This window comes from Coregonus clupeaformis, chromosome 19 (genome assembly GCF_020615455.1).
Source record: "Coregonus clupeaformis isolate EN_2021a chromosome 19, ASM2061545v1, whole genome shotgun sequence".
Classification (NCBI taxonomy): Eukaryota; Metazoa; Chordata; class Actinopteri; order Salmoniformes; family Salmonidae; genus Coregonus; species Coregonus clupeaformis.
The window spans coordinates 23,906,627-23,925,686 of NC_059210.1; the positions used below are offsets into that span (position 1 = coordinate 23,906,627).

The window sequence follows — 19,060 nt, forward strand, 5'->3', positions numbered from 1 at the left end:
TGTCTCAAGGCTTAAAAATCCTTCTTTAACTTGTCTCCTCCCCTTCATCTACACTGACTGAAATGGATTTAACAAGTGACATACATAAGGGATCATAGCTTTCACCTGGTCAGTCTATGCCATGGAAGGAGCATGTTTTGTACACTTAGTGTAGGTCTTTAACACACAATGACGACCGGTAGACTTGCTTACCTTAATAATACAAAGAGAGAAAGGGTCCTACTGTTATAACTGACTATTAAAAGTGCAATATTTACACAAATATTCAAACTTTGCTTTGAGAGCAAGCTAAAGTAATGTTTTGTTAGAGACGTGACAGTTCTCACCACTGTGTGTCCGCATGTGGATCTCCAGGGAGCTGGCGCTGGGGCAGCTCTTGTTGCATTGTGGGAAGGGGCAGACACGCTCATTGGGGTAGGAGTCCTTGGGCTTGTCCTGTGGGGGGGAGCAGGAGGACTGCTGCTTCTGCCGGCTGGCACAATAGTACATGAGGTGGGCCTGGAGGTTCCTCTCACTGCGGTACCAGATCCCACAGTCCTTACACGGAAAGATGTCCTCTGGACCAAGCAAACAAACAACTTAACTGTATCCCTGCAACAACCAATCACTTATCAAATTAGCAGTACATAAACAATGCACGAGAGCAGTGCATTCATAAAAAAAAAAAAAATGATTTCATATGATCTGCTTACACATTAAAACGTTACATAGACACTTACATGTATACATCATCGTCACTGATGTGTATACACATCACCACACACACATTCACATGCGTCACATGATCGATTCAATGGCGGAACGAGGAAAAACACTCGATATTGCTCCGTGGTCTCCAAGGCAACGAGAGCACAGAGGTTGTGGGAGCGAGCGCCCCGCCTGCGCGGGGTAATCGTACTGATCTGGTGTCAGGGCTCATGTTAAACAGGCTATTTTTGATAACGTCCATAATTACCCACAGTCCTCAGCACAGTGCTTCTACAGCAGGAACCGGGGATACGGCTGATCATGTTTTACCCTTTAGCTTGATTTGTGGTGATTAATCATGCACTCATCACAGCATGTCCATGCCTGCTCCCGCTGCTGACTACACTGCCAATAGGGGACTTTATGAAGAAGCGTGAAAGCAATTACAATGCCGTCTACCTCTGAGACCAGGCATTACAGAGGAGTTACATTGCCACCTTGTGGTGTACTGGGTGAATGAGAAAATGTGGCATGGTGAACTGTTGCACTTGCATTTATCTAGGTTGCAACATGAGTCCCTCAGCATCTGTTGTTCACATTGACAGTATATACAGTAACTGACAATGCTTTGTGCTATGCATTTAATGACTAAATAGCACTGCAGACACAAGTACAGACATACACATTTGCATGTGCTCACCATAGACATCAAAACCAGTAGATGGTGATTGCGCTGACATTCCTATGGAAAACTCCCGATGGCGCATGAAGCCGGAAGTATTTGAATTTGAAGCGCGCCATATTGCTGAATGGGGCTGAATGGCACAAACAAATTGCTAAGGATCATAGAGAAAGTGGCCGTAACTAGCAAAGGATCATGGTCAATGTACTTGATTTCATCCTGCCTGAGAGAGTCACCCTTAATGTCGATGGTATGAGGGCGCGAGCCTCCTCGTAGCATGCCGGCCCGTGATTGGTCTGTGTCAGAACGTGGTCCTGTGTGACGACAAATGTAGTAGTCAGAATAGGTCACTATTTAATTAAATATCTCGATTTGTAGCGAACTTTAAAATAATGTTTGGCCGTTCTGGCGATCGTAATTTACATAGGCTTTCTAGGGCAGAACAGGGCTTTTGGCACCGCTAGGTTTCTACGCAGTAGGCGACCAGCAGAGCTCGTGACTTCACGCTCCAGACCGGACACTGGCGGCCTGGGTGCTTACACATGTACGAAAGCACACAAGACACACACATAAAAAGAACACATTATTACACATTATTATCCTGAGCACTCCGACACTCACTGTTGACAACTGCCGTGGCCAAGATGGCTGCCATCCCAGCCTGCTGGGGGAGTAGCTGTATCTCAGAGTGGAGGGATGCTGGGTAGACACCTGTAGGCTCCTCCTTCACCGCTACACCCTGGGTCTGAGAGGGGGACAGCTGCTCCATAGAAGGTGTAGACAGCGTAGCCAGCAGACCGTCCCCTGTGGAGATGTCCTGGGTCACCTTACAATACAGCTCCTCACCTAGGGAGAAGACACCAAGTCACACACAACAACACACGTCACACCTGGGGCATGTACCGAAACCCAGATGGTAATGTACAGTATGGTCTCTATGGAATGTATAGTAATCTATAGTAGGTCAAAAGATCTCCGTTCTGGTCTCACTCTAATAACAGACCTCTGATTGTAAGAGCACCAGAACTAAAATGTAACAATGTAAATGGTGCATTATCTGCATGAGTGCTGTGTTGATTGTTTGGGCAGTTTGTAGAATTCAGGGATTGGGTCTGTTGGGTAACTACCTTGGCTGTAGATGGTACAGTTGGTATCTGTGGCATCGGAGGTTAACAGGACTCTACTGAGCCAGCAGTCTGCGTCCTCACACACCAGTGTCAACCTGGAGATCTGTAGACACACAAATAAACATACAGAGACAGTCAGACTTCCTCTGGAAACACAGGGTCACGTTGTCAATACAGAATGAGGTGCAGCAAATAACAATTATCATGTATCTTCTGATTCTCACACACATTTCCAAGTCTTTTCTGACAAACCTATTTTTATACAGAACATTATACAGACAAAGACCTACTGAAAAGTGAGGTTTACCAATGAATTAATCCTGACAATGTCCTCTGAATATACTGTTCAATAATTAAAGCACATTGAATATACTCCACAATAAAGGGACTCATCTTTTCCAGCAGTAAGGTGCAGCCCCTTAACATGGGCAATCAGAAGCATAGAGGGAGAGGAAGAGGGCACAGGCTGAACAAAGACTCACAGAAAAGATCTATAGACAGGGCATGGAGAAAGAGAGGGAAGGAACAGAGAGACCCCAGGAGAGAGGAGAAGAAAAGGTAAGAAAGGAGATCCGATGACGTCGTAGTGCTCCTATTCACCCGGACGCCATCTCAGGAGCTTCTCTCAATACATGATGGGACAAAAGGTATGTGAGTAGAGGAGAGTCATAATCTATCTGTGTGTGTTGAAGAATGTGTGTCAGTGTCTGCACATGTGCGAGTGCTGCTGTAGCCAGGGTAGGGCAGACCAGAGAGAAACACACACCTGTGCCATCCTCAGCACAATCTTGTCTTTGTTCAGCTGAGGCTCACAGAGCATTCCACCTGACAATCACTCCCACAGGCTTATCGTGTGTCTGCATGGGACACACACTCATCTATGTACCGCTGTGTTACGGCACAGTTAAGCAGAGTGCATTCATAACCAAATATCTTATAGCAGTCCCATTAAAATGTAGTCTTCTTTGTGAGGCTCAATGATAAATTCATGAGATTGTGTAATAAAACCATAAACACAGTAGCATTAGGTTGAGCTCCACAACTACCGTATAGTATAGTTGCACAAGGCCAATAGCAGCCCTACTACTGTATGGAGGCCTGAGGACATATCGGTTCTAGAACACTCTGTCTCCACTAGGTGGCAGCAACCACAGTCAGTCAGTCAGGCAGTCAGTCAGTGCTTGCTACAGAGGATACTTTGGTACACATATTCCAACATGGTAACACATGGACTGAAACTGTTTGAGAGAATATGAGGTACGAGTTTAAACTGAAGTGTGTAAAAGGACTGGGGGTATATGGGGTGAGTTGGAAGGCAAGGGAGGACAGTGGAAGGGTTTATTTATGAATCGGTCTGTTCTAGCCTGAAGACGCTGCGTATTGTATTTCATGGGGAACTTTCGCTGATGTAGAGATACGGATTCTTTTGTTTTAGTTTGTAACCCAATGCTGGAGCCGTCTGAGCTATAAGTGCTGCTAATTTGTTTCAGACTAATTTATCACAAATCTATCACGATGCTTTGGTATTCACTGAAGAAAAGGCCAGTGTGGTCCGACTTGAGGAAATTTCACCAGAACATTTCACACAAGACTACTGTATATAGGACAGAAAAATAAAACCTTACAACAGAATCAGTTGGGAGTTTTGGACAGTATGAACAAATGCAAAATTCTCTCTATCTTCCTCGATCTCTCCCTGAAAGATTCTCATAGACTAGCAGAGAGAAGATGAGGTGGAGATGGTGGTTTAGCTGGCTCTGATCTGGCTTTGGGCCCTGGCTGGGACTTGAATGATGGCTGGAACCAACACACAGAGAGATAATGAAAAATAAAAGGCATGGGGCAAGATTGCAGTTTGATTAGGATGTGTAATTAACAAAGCCAACAGAGGCTGTGGCCGCCAAAGATGGTTGAGTTAAGAGGAGCAGAGAAGCCTCTAGTATCACATCTCCATAGCCTGGAGGACATTTTCAACAATTACAGTAAGAAATTAAACATATAATCAAATGGCAAGTCCCTACCTCTGAACATACACACCCAACCATACCACCTGCTAACAAGCACACTCCACCACTAGTGCTGTAAACTATCCCACAATGAAGTGGCCAACATCCCTAACTGAAACACTTTCTAAGGAGGAGGGAGAGAACAAGGGAGGGGGAGCAGGAGGAGGACTAAAAGACTAAGAGAAGTGAATGTTGCTCAGCGCTGCCTGTGTTCACCCTGGCAGTCTCCCTAGGATCCAGGCACTTTGAGAGCGCTTCAAGTCCCTCAGTGAGGGAGTCTTTGAGGTGCAGTCTAAGCCCCCTCTTCCGGACCGTCGTCCCTCATGAATATTAATCAGCCCAGCCGGGCTTTAATCTGCCTGATCCCCGCACTGCTGCCGCCGAGACGATAGCAAATCTAATTATTTGGTCTGATATTAACCACCACCAGCCCCACTCCCCACACCATCCAGCCTCACCATAGCCACCTTCAACTCACAAACACACACACAGCCTCCGTGCACATGCAACTCACCGCAGCCCACGACTCCCTCTCCTTATCACTCCCAAAAACGCCCTCTTCTCACACCGATAAAACTTTAATGCAAATGATGCTCGTCTGATTTCATTTCTCTATTCGTTCATTCTGTAGCCCCGTCGTTGCTGAGTATAAAAAGGAATATAGAATTCTCCCCAGACACGCTCGTCTGGGGGTTGGAAATGAAGGAAGAAACCTTTCCCTGAACTAACCCCAAGTCTAACCCTGACTCAGATCAATTCAGCTTAATATACGGTTCAATTAAAGCAGAGGAAATAAGAAAATGCCTCCCCCATCCTCTAGTAGATTAGAAGATTAAGCCTTCATACCACATAGATTTTCATTTGCATAGACATCATTGCTACCATAATTTGCTGAATATTCCCTGGTGGTTAAAGCAATTATAGAATCCTGTTCTCTGTGGAATCATGAGACACCCAATGGAATGATTGGTCAATAATGAACTTCTATTTCAATGTGTGCATCCTGGATAATGATGTCATCCAAGTGTGTTTGAATGTACTGTATGAAGCGGACACAGCTGGACAGACAGAGAAGAAAAGAACAGGAAGGTAGAATAGTGTCTGTCCTTTCCTGGCCTGTTCAACTGACTTCCACTGAATTCCACCATAGGCCTCCTGACTATTGTGGCTGGCCTGGTCTTTATTCATACTTGTTTTCCCTCTCGCTCTCACCCCCTCCTCCCAATTACCTCTTCCCCTTTGCTTAATCTTCCCATCCCTCCCTCTCTACAGTACTGTATGGCTAATCACGCCCTCTCTCATCCCTCTCTCTTTCCCATTCCTCGACCTCCCTCTCTCATTCCTACCCCTCTGTCTGCCCCTCTATCTCTATCGCTCCCCTTCAGGAAATGGTTTCTTTCCCAAAAGGGGAATGAAGGGGGTACTCACTGTCCCAAACAAAGAGGTCCCTGTGTGAATCCTCCAAAAATACAGAGAAGAAAAGGAAGGAAGATAAACATCAGAAACCTACTCAACATCCGCCTCTCACACACACATGCTCTCTCAAAACACACACACGAACGCACACTGCACACGCAACATTTCTCTAACACAAATAAATACGCACATTAATACACTAATACATGTGCTTACTGTACTCAAAAACTCTCATACTCAACAAGCAAACACACTGAAACCCATTCCCTTATACTGGTGTGCTCATGCACAGCCTCACATCTGCATATACACTATATATACAGAAGTATGTGGACACTCATTCAAATTTGTGGATTCTGCTGTTGCTGACAGGTGTATATAATCGAGCACACAGCCATGCAATCTCCATAGACAAACATGGCAGTAGAATGGCCTTATTGAAGAGCTCAGTGACTTTCAATGTGGCACTGTCATAGAATGCCACATTTCCAACAAGTCAGTTGGTCATACATTTCTGCCATGCTAGAGCTGCCCTGGTGAACTGTAAGTGCTGTTATTGTGAAGTGGAAACGTCTAGGAGCAACAACGGCTCAGCTGCGAAGTGGTAGGCCACACAAGCTCACAGAACGGGACCGCCGAGTACTGAAGCGCGTAAAAATTGCCTGTCTTCGGTTGCAACACTCACTTACGAGTTCCAAACTGCCTCTGGAAGCAACGTCAGCACAAGAACTGTTAGTCGGGAGCTTCATGAAATGGATTTCCATGGCCGAGCAGCCACACACAAGCCTAAGATCACCATGCTCAATGCCAAGCGTCGGCTGGAGTGGTGTAAAGCTCGCTGCCATTGGACTCTGGATCAGTGGAAACGCGTTCTCTGGAGTGATGAATCGCACTTCACCATCTGGCAGTCCAACGGACAAATCTGGGTTTGGCAGATGCCAGGAGAACGCTACCTGCCTGAATGCATAGTGCCAACTGTAAAGTTTGGTGGAGGAGGAATAATAGTCTGGGGCTGTTTTTCATGATTTGGGCTAGGCCCCTTAGCTCCAGTGAAGGGAAATCTTAACGCTACAGCATACAATTACATTCTAGACGATTCTGTGATTCCAACTTTGTGGCAACAATTTGGGGAAGACCCTTTCCTGTTTCAGCATGACAATGCCCCCGTGCACAAAGCGAGGTTCATACAGAAATGGTTTGTCGAGATCAGTGGGGAAGAACTTGACTGGCCTGCACAGAGCCCTGACCTCAACACCAACACCTTTGGGATTAATTGGAACGCCGACTGCGAGCCAGGCCTAATCGTCCAACATCAGTGCTCGACCTCACTAATGCTCGTGGCTGAATGGAAGCAAGTCCCCGCAGCAATGTTCCAACACCTAGTGGAAAGCCTTCCCAGAAGAGTAGAGGCTGTTATAGCAGCAAAGGGGGACCAACTCCATATTAATGCCCATGATTTTGGAATGAGATGTTCGATGAGCTGGTGTCCACATACCTTTGGTCATGTAGTGTACCGCCAAGAAAAAATAATCCAGGTTTGATGAGCTGCATGCAAATGACATGTAAAAATATACAACTGCGATACTTAACAGGCGAGATAACAGATTTGAAAATGAGGCACTCTTGGAAAGCGGGCTCCAGAATGCCGGAGATGAGCCTCGGAGATAGGTTTTCCTTCTCTCCTTTACTCTCCGCCCCGCAGAAGCCAGCGCAGATGACAGCAAACTGCAGATACCAGCCCAGTCACAAGGACTGAGTGATGAGTATAAGCACCCCCTCCCCATCAACTCCATCTCTCCATTCCCACCTCTTTCCATTCCCTCTCCCTTCCTCTCTGGCACTGCCGTCGTCCTTTTGCTGGCTTTTGCCATTGGTCTTTCCTATCATTTCGATCTTTCTCCTCTCTACTTGCCCATACCATAGTCCACCTCTTGGTCCATTCCCTTTCACTAGTCAACATCTTCTCAGTGTCTGGCAGGGGCAGGAAGACAGAGTAAAAGGCAGAGATGCCATAGTGGAAGTGCCTGAGGAAGGATTTAGTCATCTGGTCCTCCTGTGAGCTCTAGGTGAGCTCTCAGCTCTGTAGCACAACCTCAGGGCCTTGTTGCCAATGAAAGTATACATGGACGTGCTCTCAACATATCTGCCATCAAGATTAAGTTAGTGTAGTGCACTTTATTATCATAGACATTCAGGAGCGATCAAGAGGATGACAAGTGCTAAATTACAGATTTGGGGTCTTCTGGAGCATCTGTTTTAATTAAGATCTAATTTGAGAGGGCGGAGTGCAGAAGGCTGCCATAGACCGTCTCTGTTGATAATTTCAGATCAACTGGAGAGATTTACCAGGAGGTAAACAAACACTGCTAGATAGAGAATGAGAAGGTTCTCACCTTCACTCGTCCTTCCTAGGGAACGACAGAGCAGTGAGGGGGAGAGACTCCCCAAAAGTGTGTTTGCAAGCCGTGGGTGGCGCGCCTTATCGTTTGAGTTCTCCTGGAGAGATTATTGGGGGATTAGTGCTAACGCTTGTTTCTAAAACATGATGAAAAGACGTTCCGCACGTGATAACGCTTTGAACTCTCCGCTCCTTCTAGGATCATGCCTCTAGGCTTCGTTTCCGCGAAAGACAGGAGGGGGAAGAGAGGGGAACAAAAGCGATGCGTAAATTGAGTTGCTTCTGCAGTAGTGTCTGCTCGGCAGAAGATGGTTTGGAGGAGTATCACTCCAACTAAGGTGGAACTTTAAAGCATGATGTTCTTTCCCTTGTTGAAGCTTTGTCATTCTGAAGTTATTCTAACTTGTTTGTTACCAGCAAATCATCACTACATATCAGGTGTAACCTATTAATCTTATGACTCTTGACTGAAAAATATCATCAGAATTTGATCAATTTGTGATCAAATCAAACGAGGGGAACTATATCAAATGTGTCTGATCCAATCAGAAAATACACATTGACCTCAGTTGCCATGAGATGAGGACATGTTCACTGAACCACAAACTCCCAGCAATCGAAAGAAACCTGATCAGCTCATCAGTAAACAGTATTACGCTGTGTACCAAAGTCCAACATCCATATCAGACAGAATATATTTAAAATATATTTTATGCCTCTTTCTCAAGAGATGCAAATGACAGGATTTCCATATGACACACACACAGCCCAGTGACATTGATAATCTAATGAGTGAGATCTCTTTAAGAGAGACCTGTCATGGATATCATCTCACCATCCAGCCCGTTTCCTTAAAACTGACTAACGCTCATGATCCCCACCCACACAAAGCAACAAACACACGCATGAACGAATACACACATTTCTCATAGAAGAATGGTGTCACATCCCTCCAATAGAGGTCCAGACACTGTTTTTTTTATTTTTTTATTTTTTTATTTTTAACCAGGTAAGCCAGTTGAGAACAAGTTCTCATTTACAACTGCGACCTGGCCAAGATAAAGCAAAGCAGTGCGATAAAAACAAACACAGAGTTGTTTACATATGGGGTAAACAAAACATAAAGTCAAAAATACAAACAGAAAATATATATACAGTGTGTGCAAATGTAGTAAGTTATGGAGGTAAGGCAATAAATAGGCCATAGTGCAAAATAGTTACAATTTCGTATTAACACTGGAATGATAGATGTGCAAAAGATGATGTGCAAATAGTGATACTCGGGTGCAAATTAGCAAAATAAATAACAATATGGGGTGAGGTAGTTGGGTAGGCTAATTTCAGAATGGCTGTGTACAGGTGCAGTGATCGGTAAGCTGCTTCCGACAACTGACGCTTAAAGTTAGTGAGGGAGATAAGAGTCTCCAGCTTCAGAGATTTTTGCAGTTCGTTCCAGTCATTGGCAGCAGAGAACTGGAAGGAATGGCGGCCAAAGGAGGTGTTGGCTTTGGGGATGACCAGTGAGATATACCTGCTGGAGCGAAGACTACGGGTGGGTGTTGCTATGGTGACCAGTGAGCTAAGGTAAGACGGGGATTTGCCTAGCAGTGATTTATAGATGACCTGGAGCCAGCGGGTTTGGCGACGAATATGTAGTGAGGGCCAGCCAACAAGAGCGTACAGGTCACAATGGTGGGTAGTATATGGGGCTTTGGTGACAAAACGGATGGCACTGTGATAGACTACATCCAATTTGTTGAGTAGAGTGTTGGAGGCTATTTTGTAAATGACATCGCTGAAGTCAAGGATCGGTAGGATAGTCAGTTTTACGAGGGCATGTTTGGCAGCATGAGTGAAGGAGGCTTTGTTGCGAAATAGGAAGCCGATTCTAGATCTAACTTTTGATTGGAGATGCTTAATGTGAGTCTGGAAGGAGAGTTTACGGTCTAACCAGACACCTAGGTATTTGTAGTTGTCCACATACTCTAGGTCAGACCCGCCGAGAGTAGTGATTCTAGTCGGGTGGGCAGGTGCAAGCAGGGTTCGGTTGAAGAGCATGCATTTAGTTTTACTAGTGTTTAAGGGCAGTTGGAGGCTACAGAAGAAGTGTTGTATGGCGTTGAAGCTCGTTTGGAGGTTTGTTAACACAATGTCCAATGAAGGGCCAGATGTATACAAAATGGTGTCGTCCGCATAGAGGTGGATCCGAGCTTCAACAGCAGCAAGAGCGACATCATTGATATACACAGAGAGAAGAGTCGGCCCGAGAATTGAACCCTGCGGCACCCCCATAGAGACGGCCAGAGGTCCAGACAACAGGCCCTCCGATTTGACACACTGAACTCTATCTGAGAAGTAGTTGGTGAACCAGGCGAGGCAGTCATTAGAGAAACCAAGGCTATTTAGTCTGTCAATAAGAATGCGGTGGTTGACAGAGTCGAAAGCCTTGGCCAGGTCGATGAAGACGGCTGCGCAGTACTGTCTTTTATCGATCATGGTTATAATATCGTTTAGGACCTTGAGCGTGGCTGAGGTGCACCCATGACCAGCTCGGAAACCGGATTGCATAGCGGAGAAGGTACGGTGGGATTCGAAATGGTCGGTGATCTGTTTGTTAACTTGGCTTTCAAATACTTTCGAAAGGCAGGGCAGGATGGATATAGGTCTGTAACAGTTTGGATCTAGTGTCACCCCCATTGAAGAGGGGGATGACCGCGGCAGCTTTCCAATCTCTGGGGATCTCAGATGTTACGAAAGAGAGGTTGAACAGGCTAGAAATAGGGGTTGCGACAATTTCGGCAGCTAATTTTAGAAAGAAAGGGTCCAGATTGTCTAGCCCAGCTGATTTGTAGGGGTCCAGATTTTTCAGCTCTTTCAGAACATCAGCTGTCTGAATTTGTGTGAAGGGGGGGGGGCATGGGCAAGTTGCAGCGGAGGGTGCAGAGCTGATGGCCGGGGTAGTGGTAGCCAGGTGGAAAGCATGGCCAGCCGTAGCAAAATGCTTGTTGAAATTCTCGATTATTGTAGATTTATCGGTGGTGACAGTGTTTCCTAGCCTCAGTGCAGAGGGCAGTTGGGAGGAGGTGCTCTTATTTTCCATGGACTTTACAGTGTCCCAAAACTTTTTGGAGTTAGTGCTACAGGATGCAAATTTCTGTTTGAAAAAGCTAGCCTTTGCTTTCCTAACGGATTGTGTATATTGGTTCCTGACTTCCCTGAAAAGTTGCATATCGCGGGGGCTGTTCGATGCTAATGCAGTACGCCACTTGTACAATCTATGCCAAGGTGCATTGAATCTGTTCTGGCTCATGGTGGCCCAACGCCTTTTTAAGACACTTTATGTTGGAGTTTCCTTTATTTTGGCAGTTACCTGTATATCAGATCAAAAAAGAACAGGCCTTATCTTAGCTAGGATCTATGTTTGTTGTGTGAGAGTGCACTAGTGTGCAGTGTGTGTGGGTGTTCAAAGTGAACGCTTGTTTCGTTGTGTTACAGGGTAGGCCCATATTAAACTGATCGCTTATCTGGCAAGATCAAATAAGAAGCACATTTGCTCAGAGAAGGCTGAGCAGAGCAGGCAGGTTTGGCATGGATCTGCAGGTATGCCAGGCCAGGCGAGTGGTGCCAAGTCACCCTATGATGTGATGAGGGGCAGAGCCCAAGGGCTCCAGAGACGCCACTGCTGGCTGCATGACACCACCACTGGGACAGGTCTGAGGTGGGAGGGGACAGGGAGGAGGTCACACTAACTGGACAGCACACGGCATACTACCATGAAACCAACACATCAACACTGAATGTCTCTTTTCTGTTCTGGCTGAATCAGGTAACCCTTTGTCCAATCCCCTACACATAATATTCCCTACTGAGGCCTATCAAGCAGAAAGGTTGGTAATAAGTGTACCTCAATCACAGAAAATGAAACAATAGTTAGCTGTGTAAATTGGGTATTTGGAATTGTTTAGGCTGTTAATGTTGAATCTTTACACAGTACATGATCGCAACAGTCATGCAAAGACAAATGAATTGCCCATCCATTGGAAGCACCACTAGTTTATTAATAATAATTGGTCTCTTTATAGTAGGAGAGAACGCAGCAGAAAATAATCTTGGCTAAGCAGAGATAGAGATGAAGGGCTGCATAGCGGTGGATCTACTCTACTGAGGGTAACCCTGACCCCTGCTGACCCCTGGGCTGGCGGCCTGGCGGGCGGGGAACTGTGGGAGGAGGATGCAGAGTGACAGTGGGAGACACGGGAGGAATGTGCGATTAAACCCACTATCTCCTCCTGATAGAGGGTCAGTCTTCACTCTTTCAGCCCGCAGATAGCAGAGGGAGCGAGAGAGAGCGGGAGCGAGAGAGAGAGAGATGGAGAGGGTGAGAGAGAAGGTGAGAATTCAAAAGAGATGGTCAACTGCATTGAGACGTATTCTTCTTGAACCTGATTAAAGGAAAGAGTGAGAAAAGGAGATGAGCAGGCGAAGGGAGGAAACGAAAGATAGGTGATGGGTGTGTGGACTCAGAAATTCTGATAATAAACTACATCTTAGAAATGAGAGCCTATCAACCAGAAATCCATCATTGGAATTTGTTGTCCAGGAGGATGGCGCCATGCAGAGATAAAATACAGGCGGACGTCTGGGGAGCAGAGGGTAGAGGAGAGGGGTGGGCTGGTCTGGGCTAGCCGGGCTGCAGATGGGAGAGGAGAGGCTGCAGGACCAGTGAGTCAGTCAAGCTCATGAGCATGAGACAAGCCAGTAGAGGAGCAGTCTCTCAAAGAAACATTCATGGTCGTTCAAGTATAATGTCTTCATATATTTATTTATTAACCCGTCATTTAATAACGACATCGCAAAGGGCCGCTATACATTTTAGATTATAAATTGGGTGGTCTGAGCCCTGAATGCTGATTGGCTGAAAGCCGTGGTATATCAGACCATATACCACAGGTTTGACAAAAAAAATACTTTTTACTGTTCTAATTCCATTGGTAACCAGTTTATAATAATTGCAATAAGGCACCTCTGGGGTTTGTGGTATATGGCCAATGGCTGTATCGAGGCATTCCGCGTTGCGTCGTGCATAAGAACAGCCCTTAGCCGTGGTATATTGTCCATATACCACACCCCCTTCAAGCCTTATTGCTTAAATAGAGCATGGACTACAAAGCTTTAAAAAGTATTTGATCCAGTCCAGAGAAAGTGTGTGTGTGTGCGTGTGTGTATGTGTGCGTGCATGTGTGTTTTCGTGTATGTGAGTGTGCAATGTTCTGGTATCTGTATCTGGTCAGTGCCAGGAAAACTCTCCCAGCTCAGCATCACATGATTAGATGGACTTTCAGCACATGATGAATAAGAGACAACCCCAGCGAGAGAAACATCCTGTCTCTAACATTTCCCAAGGAAATGTACATAGCGATTAGCCATGGGGTAATAGGAGCGTACGCACACACAGATATTTCCATTTCCCACCACTGACAGATCTATGGGTGATAAGGTATTTTTTAATTATCCTGTCCCATTGACCAAACCCCTTCCCAACCCGCACCTTGACCTCTAACCTCTCCCTCCATGCACTTCGAACCTTCACCTCTGACTCCTGGTCATCTCCAGCATCTTTTGTTTGGACGATTCCAGCGTATGGCCCCCATAGTGTGTCGGTGGTTAGGTCCCTGCAGGCCAGGACCTTGGGGTAAGCAGTATCATCACTCAGCTCCAGGTCATCTACAGATAGAAAGGAGAGAAGAGAAAGGGAAGAGAGAGAGACTAAGTCACCAAGGTCCCACAAGCAAACATGATACACAGCCAAACAAAACCCAGGGAAAAATATGGTCTCAAACAAAACACAACCACAATGATGCATGTCATTTAATGGCCAGAGCCCTGGAGATAACTGAGGAACAGACATGGGAGTCAAGGCTTTTCATAAACAACTGGTGTAGACTAACAGTGAATGCTTACTTATGGGTCCTTCTCCAACAATGCAGAAATCTAACAAAAAATGTAAATAGTGACACAAGGAATAAATACACAGTGAATAACAATAAGGAGTAAAAATAACATGGCTATATACAGGAAGTACCAGTACCGAGTCCATGTGCAGGGGTATAAGGTAATGGAGGTCGCTATGTACATTTACATTTTACTCATTTAGCAGACGCTCTTATCCAGAGCGACTTACAGTTAGTGAGTGCATACATTTTTTCATACTGGCCCCCCGTGGAAATCGAACCCACAACCCTGGCATTGCAAGCGCCATGCTCTACCAACTGAGCTACACGGGACCTGTACATATACTCTAGGTAGAGGTAAAGTGACTATGCAACAGGATAGATAAAACAGCAGCAACAGATGTGATGAGTGTGGGAGTGTGTCATCAGTATGCATGTGTACGCATGTTATGTGTATGTAGTGTATGTGTGTGTTGGGGTGTCAGTGTAAGTACTGTATGTGTGAGTGTGTGGGTAGAGTCCAGTGTGTGTGTGCATAGAGTCAGTGCAAGAAAGTTAGTGCAAAAAAGGGTCAATGCAGGTAGTCCAGGTAGCTATTTGATTAGCTATTTAGCAGTCTTGTTTAGCAGTCTTATGGCTTGGTGATAGAAGCTGTTCAGGGTCCTGTTGGTTCCAGACTTGGTGCACTGATACCGCTTGCCGTGCGATAGCAGAGAGAACAGTCTATGGCTTGGGTGGCTGGAGTCTTTGACAATTTTTAGGGCCTTCCTCTGACACCGCCTGGTATAGATGTCCTGGATGGCAGGGAGCTCAGCCCCAGTGATGTACTGGGCTGTACTCACCACCCTCTGTAGCGCCTTGCGGTCGGGTGCCTTGCAGTTGCCATACCAAGTGGTGATGCAGCCAGTCAAGATGCTCTCAATGGTGCAGCTGTATAACTTTGAGGAACCTGAGGGCCTATGCCAAATCTATTCACATACAGTAAGTTGTCATATGACACAGCCCCCTTAGCAATGGTGCTCTACAGTGCAGTCCCATTGGAAACCTGCTGTGTACCAACCAGTGGTGCTCCACAAACAGCGTTCGCCTGTCCCTCTCCCTCCATGTTGATTCTGTTGCACTGTGCTCCCCCTCTTCTCACCCCCTCCTCCATGGTTCAGCTTCACTTTCGGGGGTCGGGCTAAAGTGCCGAGCCGATAAGAGTGTTTGTCTAACACTCTCCATGTCAAAACACTCATCTATCTTCTCTGTATCTATCCCCACCAGAGAACAACAGACAGACGCTGATAAAATGGCTTTCCCACAAGCCAAGAGTGGGAGAGAGAGGGATGGAGAAAGAGCGGGTGGCAGGGGGAGAAAGAGCGGGTGGCAGGGAGAGAAGGAGGAGTGGAGGAAGGAAAAATATTCAGCCGCAGTTGTGAGAAGGAGATGGGAAGGAATCAAGCTTGTGAATGTGTGTATGAGTGTGTTACTAGGTTGATGTGACCACCGCTTGACTCTGGTTGTCATAAATGATGCTCATACCACTATTTATTTGAACACACTGAAAGCTACTGTATGAAACTGCACTGGGCTAACAAACTCATGATAAAACAAACTCCATTGAAAATCTCTGAAGCTAAAATTCATTTGATTCCCATGAAATGCTGAAGACTATACAGGCCGTATGCCCATGTCTCTATTAGCTATTAGTCTTCAGTCCACATCAGTGAGGCTGAAGTCCAGTGTCCAGGCTTGGCCTATATCCCATCACCCCCTGGTCAGATCACACTCTAACCCCCTAATCTCAACACTCCAACAATGTCCAGTCTGCTGCCCTGACATTGGCTGGCCTCGTTCACATGATGCCTTATCAGTATGACCACCACTAATAACCTAATTGTGAAATTGTCTGCTGGGATTTTACCTTTGTGAGGTAAAGAGAGCACACAGAGTCGGTGTTCAGAAGCGAAAAATATTTGATCCTGCTGCCCTGTCCTCTCCCTCTCTCCCATCTGTACCACAGGAAGGTGGCGTCACCTCCTGGACGGCAGGGTCCAGCTCTGAGGTGCCCACGGTCAGCTGCCCGGGCACACCATCCAACAGGTGGCTTTAAATTAAAAGATCAGTTTCATCCTCCCACTGAGGAGGAGGGAGGGATCATGAGGCCCATTTTCATCACTGCACATGGGTAATCTCTGCAGGTTAGCACGGTGCTACTCTACATAGGGCCTCCTACAATCCTAATCCCTGCTAATTACCACTACCGCCCACCACAAACCCCCATAATGACCTGGGGCTCTTATCAATACTGCTCAATGCCCTGCCGCTCGCCTCTCGGCCTGATACTGGCTGCTCTGAAGACGATCTACACCCCCACAGCCGTGTTCAATGCCCTGCCACTTGCACGCTCTGTCTGATATCCTGGCCCCTCTCCTCACCTCTACATCCTCTCTATACCCCCACAGCCCTCAACAATATCCCCGGCCTGGACCACAGACATTATCCACGCTGCTGCGTGACCAGTGCCCACAAAAACACAGGCCTTATCAATAGGGATCTTGCGCCACAGAGTCCACACAGACAGAGCGGCCAGCCTTATCAATATAGCTCCACTCTAGCAGTGTCCACACAAAGACTCATCAATACGGCTGCTTCACCAGCCACTGGGGCGCCCTGTCCGTTTTACAACAGCAGACAATAAAACAATCACTCTATCATTAATGAAATGACTAATGCAATTACCCGATGAGTAGAAAGATGGGGATAGAGGGAGGGTAGGACGGAGAGGAAGGACAGGAGGGTGAATAATGCAACAATGAGGTCATACATTAGTATGAAAAATACATTAGCTTTACATGTTTCAACAAAATCATTTATGTGATATACATGTACAATATTTCAATTGCATCATTGACCTGGATGTAACCAACAATCAGAAAACCAGTTTTATTTTATAAGGTTTGTGACCTTTTGTGGCACCTACCCACAGATCCACACACAACTAGCCAAGGGTGACAATTTAACAGACTCACACAAATTCCCTTCCGCTCTGAACCCTTCAAGAGGACCAAAGGAAACATCAGTTAAACATCACATCTAAGCTGAGAAAAATACATACTTGGTAACAGACACCTACAAGTAGTTTGACAAGTCTGTCAAGAGAACAGTGACGTTCTGTTGTTACATGCCCCTATGAGTAACCCAACACCAGCAAATGGGTTATAAATTATATCATGTTAATGTACTACCTATGACTGTAGTTTATGGTATAGTACTGTAGGGGCACTGGAGTTCAGACTAGATAACCCAAACAATGTTTTGAGACAGAGATACAGTAGCACTTCCTGGTAAAGGTCAAATACATACCGTACACTTATCTATTTATTCCCAACAATTCATGGGACTATTGGACAGCAAATCATGGTCTAATGGACAAGAACTTTGAGTTATTGGGCAACGAATGACAACATCACCAGCATTACTCAACGACAATAACCAACATTACATCAGCCAACCTAACCTTGCGTTCTGTTGGTTGTCACGTATGCAAAACAAAATGCATCTGCACCGTCCTATGGGAGTCAAGCATGCTCACAGGGTCTCACCTGATTGGACCTCAATGAGTAAAAAGCAGTTACACAACCCTAAGTAGCAGGTGCGCCCCTATTCCCCAACACCATAGTCTCCTCTATCAAGGCTAATAGATTTTTTAAAAGACTATTGTTGATATCAAATGAGCACATCGCTGCAGAGCCATTGATTTTTTGACACAGTACAACAGGAAATCTTTATCAGGGCCGTACTATGACCCCGCACTAATAGGTGGGGTTTAACCTCTGCTGAATGACAAATCCCTGAGCTTTCTTCCCCACTCACTCAGCATGGGGGCTCCCTCTCTGCTCCGCCCTGTAACTCCCAACTGAGGAAAGGAGATGGGTCCCTACCGGTAAATCGAAATTGTATTTGTCAAATGCTTCGCAAACAACAGGTGTAGACTATCAGTGAAATGCTTACTTACGGGTCCTTTTCCAACAATGCAGAGTTAAAGATTAAAATTGAAAATATAAAATAAAAATAGATAGTGACACGAGGAATAAATACACAGTGAATAAGGAATAACAATAAGGAGTAAAATAACATGGCTATATACAGGGAGTACCAGTACTGAGTCAAGTGCAGGGGTACAAGGTAATTGAGGTAGCTATGTACATACTGTATAGGTAGGTGTAAAGTGACTAGGCAACACGATAGATAATATATTGAGGAACAAAGGAATGCCAAATCTTTTCAGCCTCCTGAGGGGGAAGAGGCGCTGTTGTGCCCTCTTCACAACTGCGTCGGTGTGTCTGGACCATGTTAATTCCTTAGTGATGTGAACACAGAGGAACTTGAAGTTCTCGACCCGCTCCACTACAACCCTCATAGATGTGGATGGGGTGTGCTCAAACCTCCGTTTCCTGTAGTCCGCGATCAGTTCCTTCATCTTGCCGACGTTGAGGGAGAGACCGTTGTCCTGACACCACATTGCCAAGTCTCTGACCTCCTTCCTATAGGCTGGCTCATCGTCGTCGATCAGTCCTACCACCGTCTGGTCGTCAGCAAACTTAAAGATGGTGTTGGAGTCGTGCGCAGCCACGAAAGGTTAGGGTTAGGTTGAAAATGTCAGTGAAGACACTTGCCAGCTGGGTCAGAGCATGCTTCGAGTACGCGTCCTGGCCCCGCGGCCTTGTGAATGTCAACTCTTACTCATATCTGCTACGGAGAGCGAGATCACACAGTTGTCTGGAACAGCTGGTGCTCTCATGCATGGT

General features: G+C 46.0%; 1 protein-coding gene across 2 annotated transcripts in view; it reads right to left on the minus strand.

Moving 5' to 3' along the window:
* Window positions 1-19,060, minus strand: part of LOC121531824 (zinc finger protein ZFPM1) — a 77,846-nt gene that overhangs the window by 8,904 nt on the left and 49,882 nt on the right. For both annotated transcript variants that reach the window (XM_041837309.2, XM_041837308.2), the window contains exons 4-7: window positions 13,907-14,040; window positions 2,497-2,599; window positions 1,991-2,215; window positions 327-557 (exon numbers count right to left, since the gene is read on the minus strand). In XM_041837309.2, the coding sequence (XP_041693243.1) occupies window positions 327-557; window positions 1,991-2,215; window positions 2,497-2,599; window positions 13,907-14,040 (693 nt within the window). The remainder of the gene's footprint in view (window positions 1-326; window positions 558-1,990; window positions 2,216-2,496; window positions 2,600-13,906; window positions 14,041-19,060) is intronic.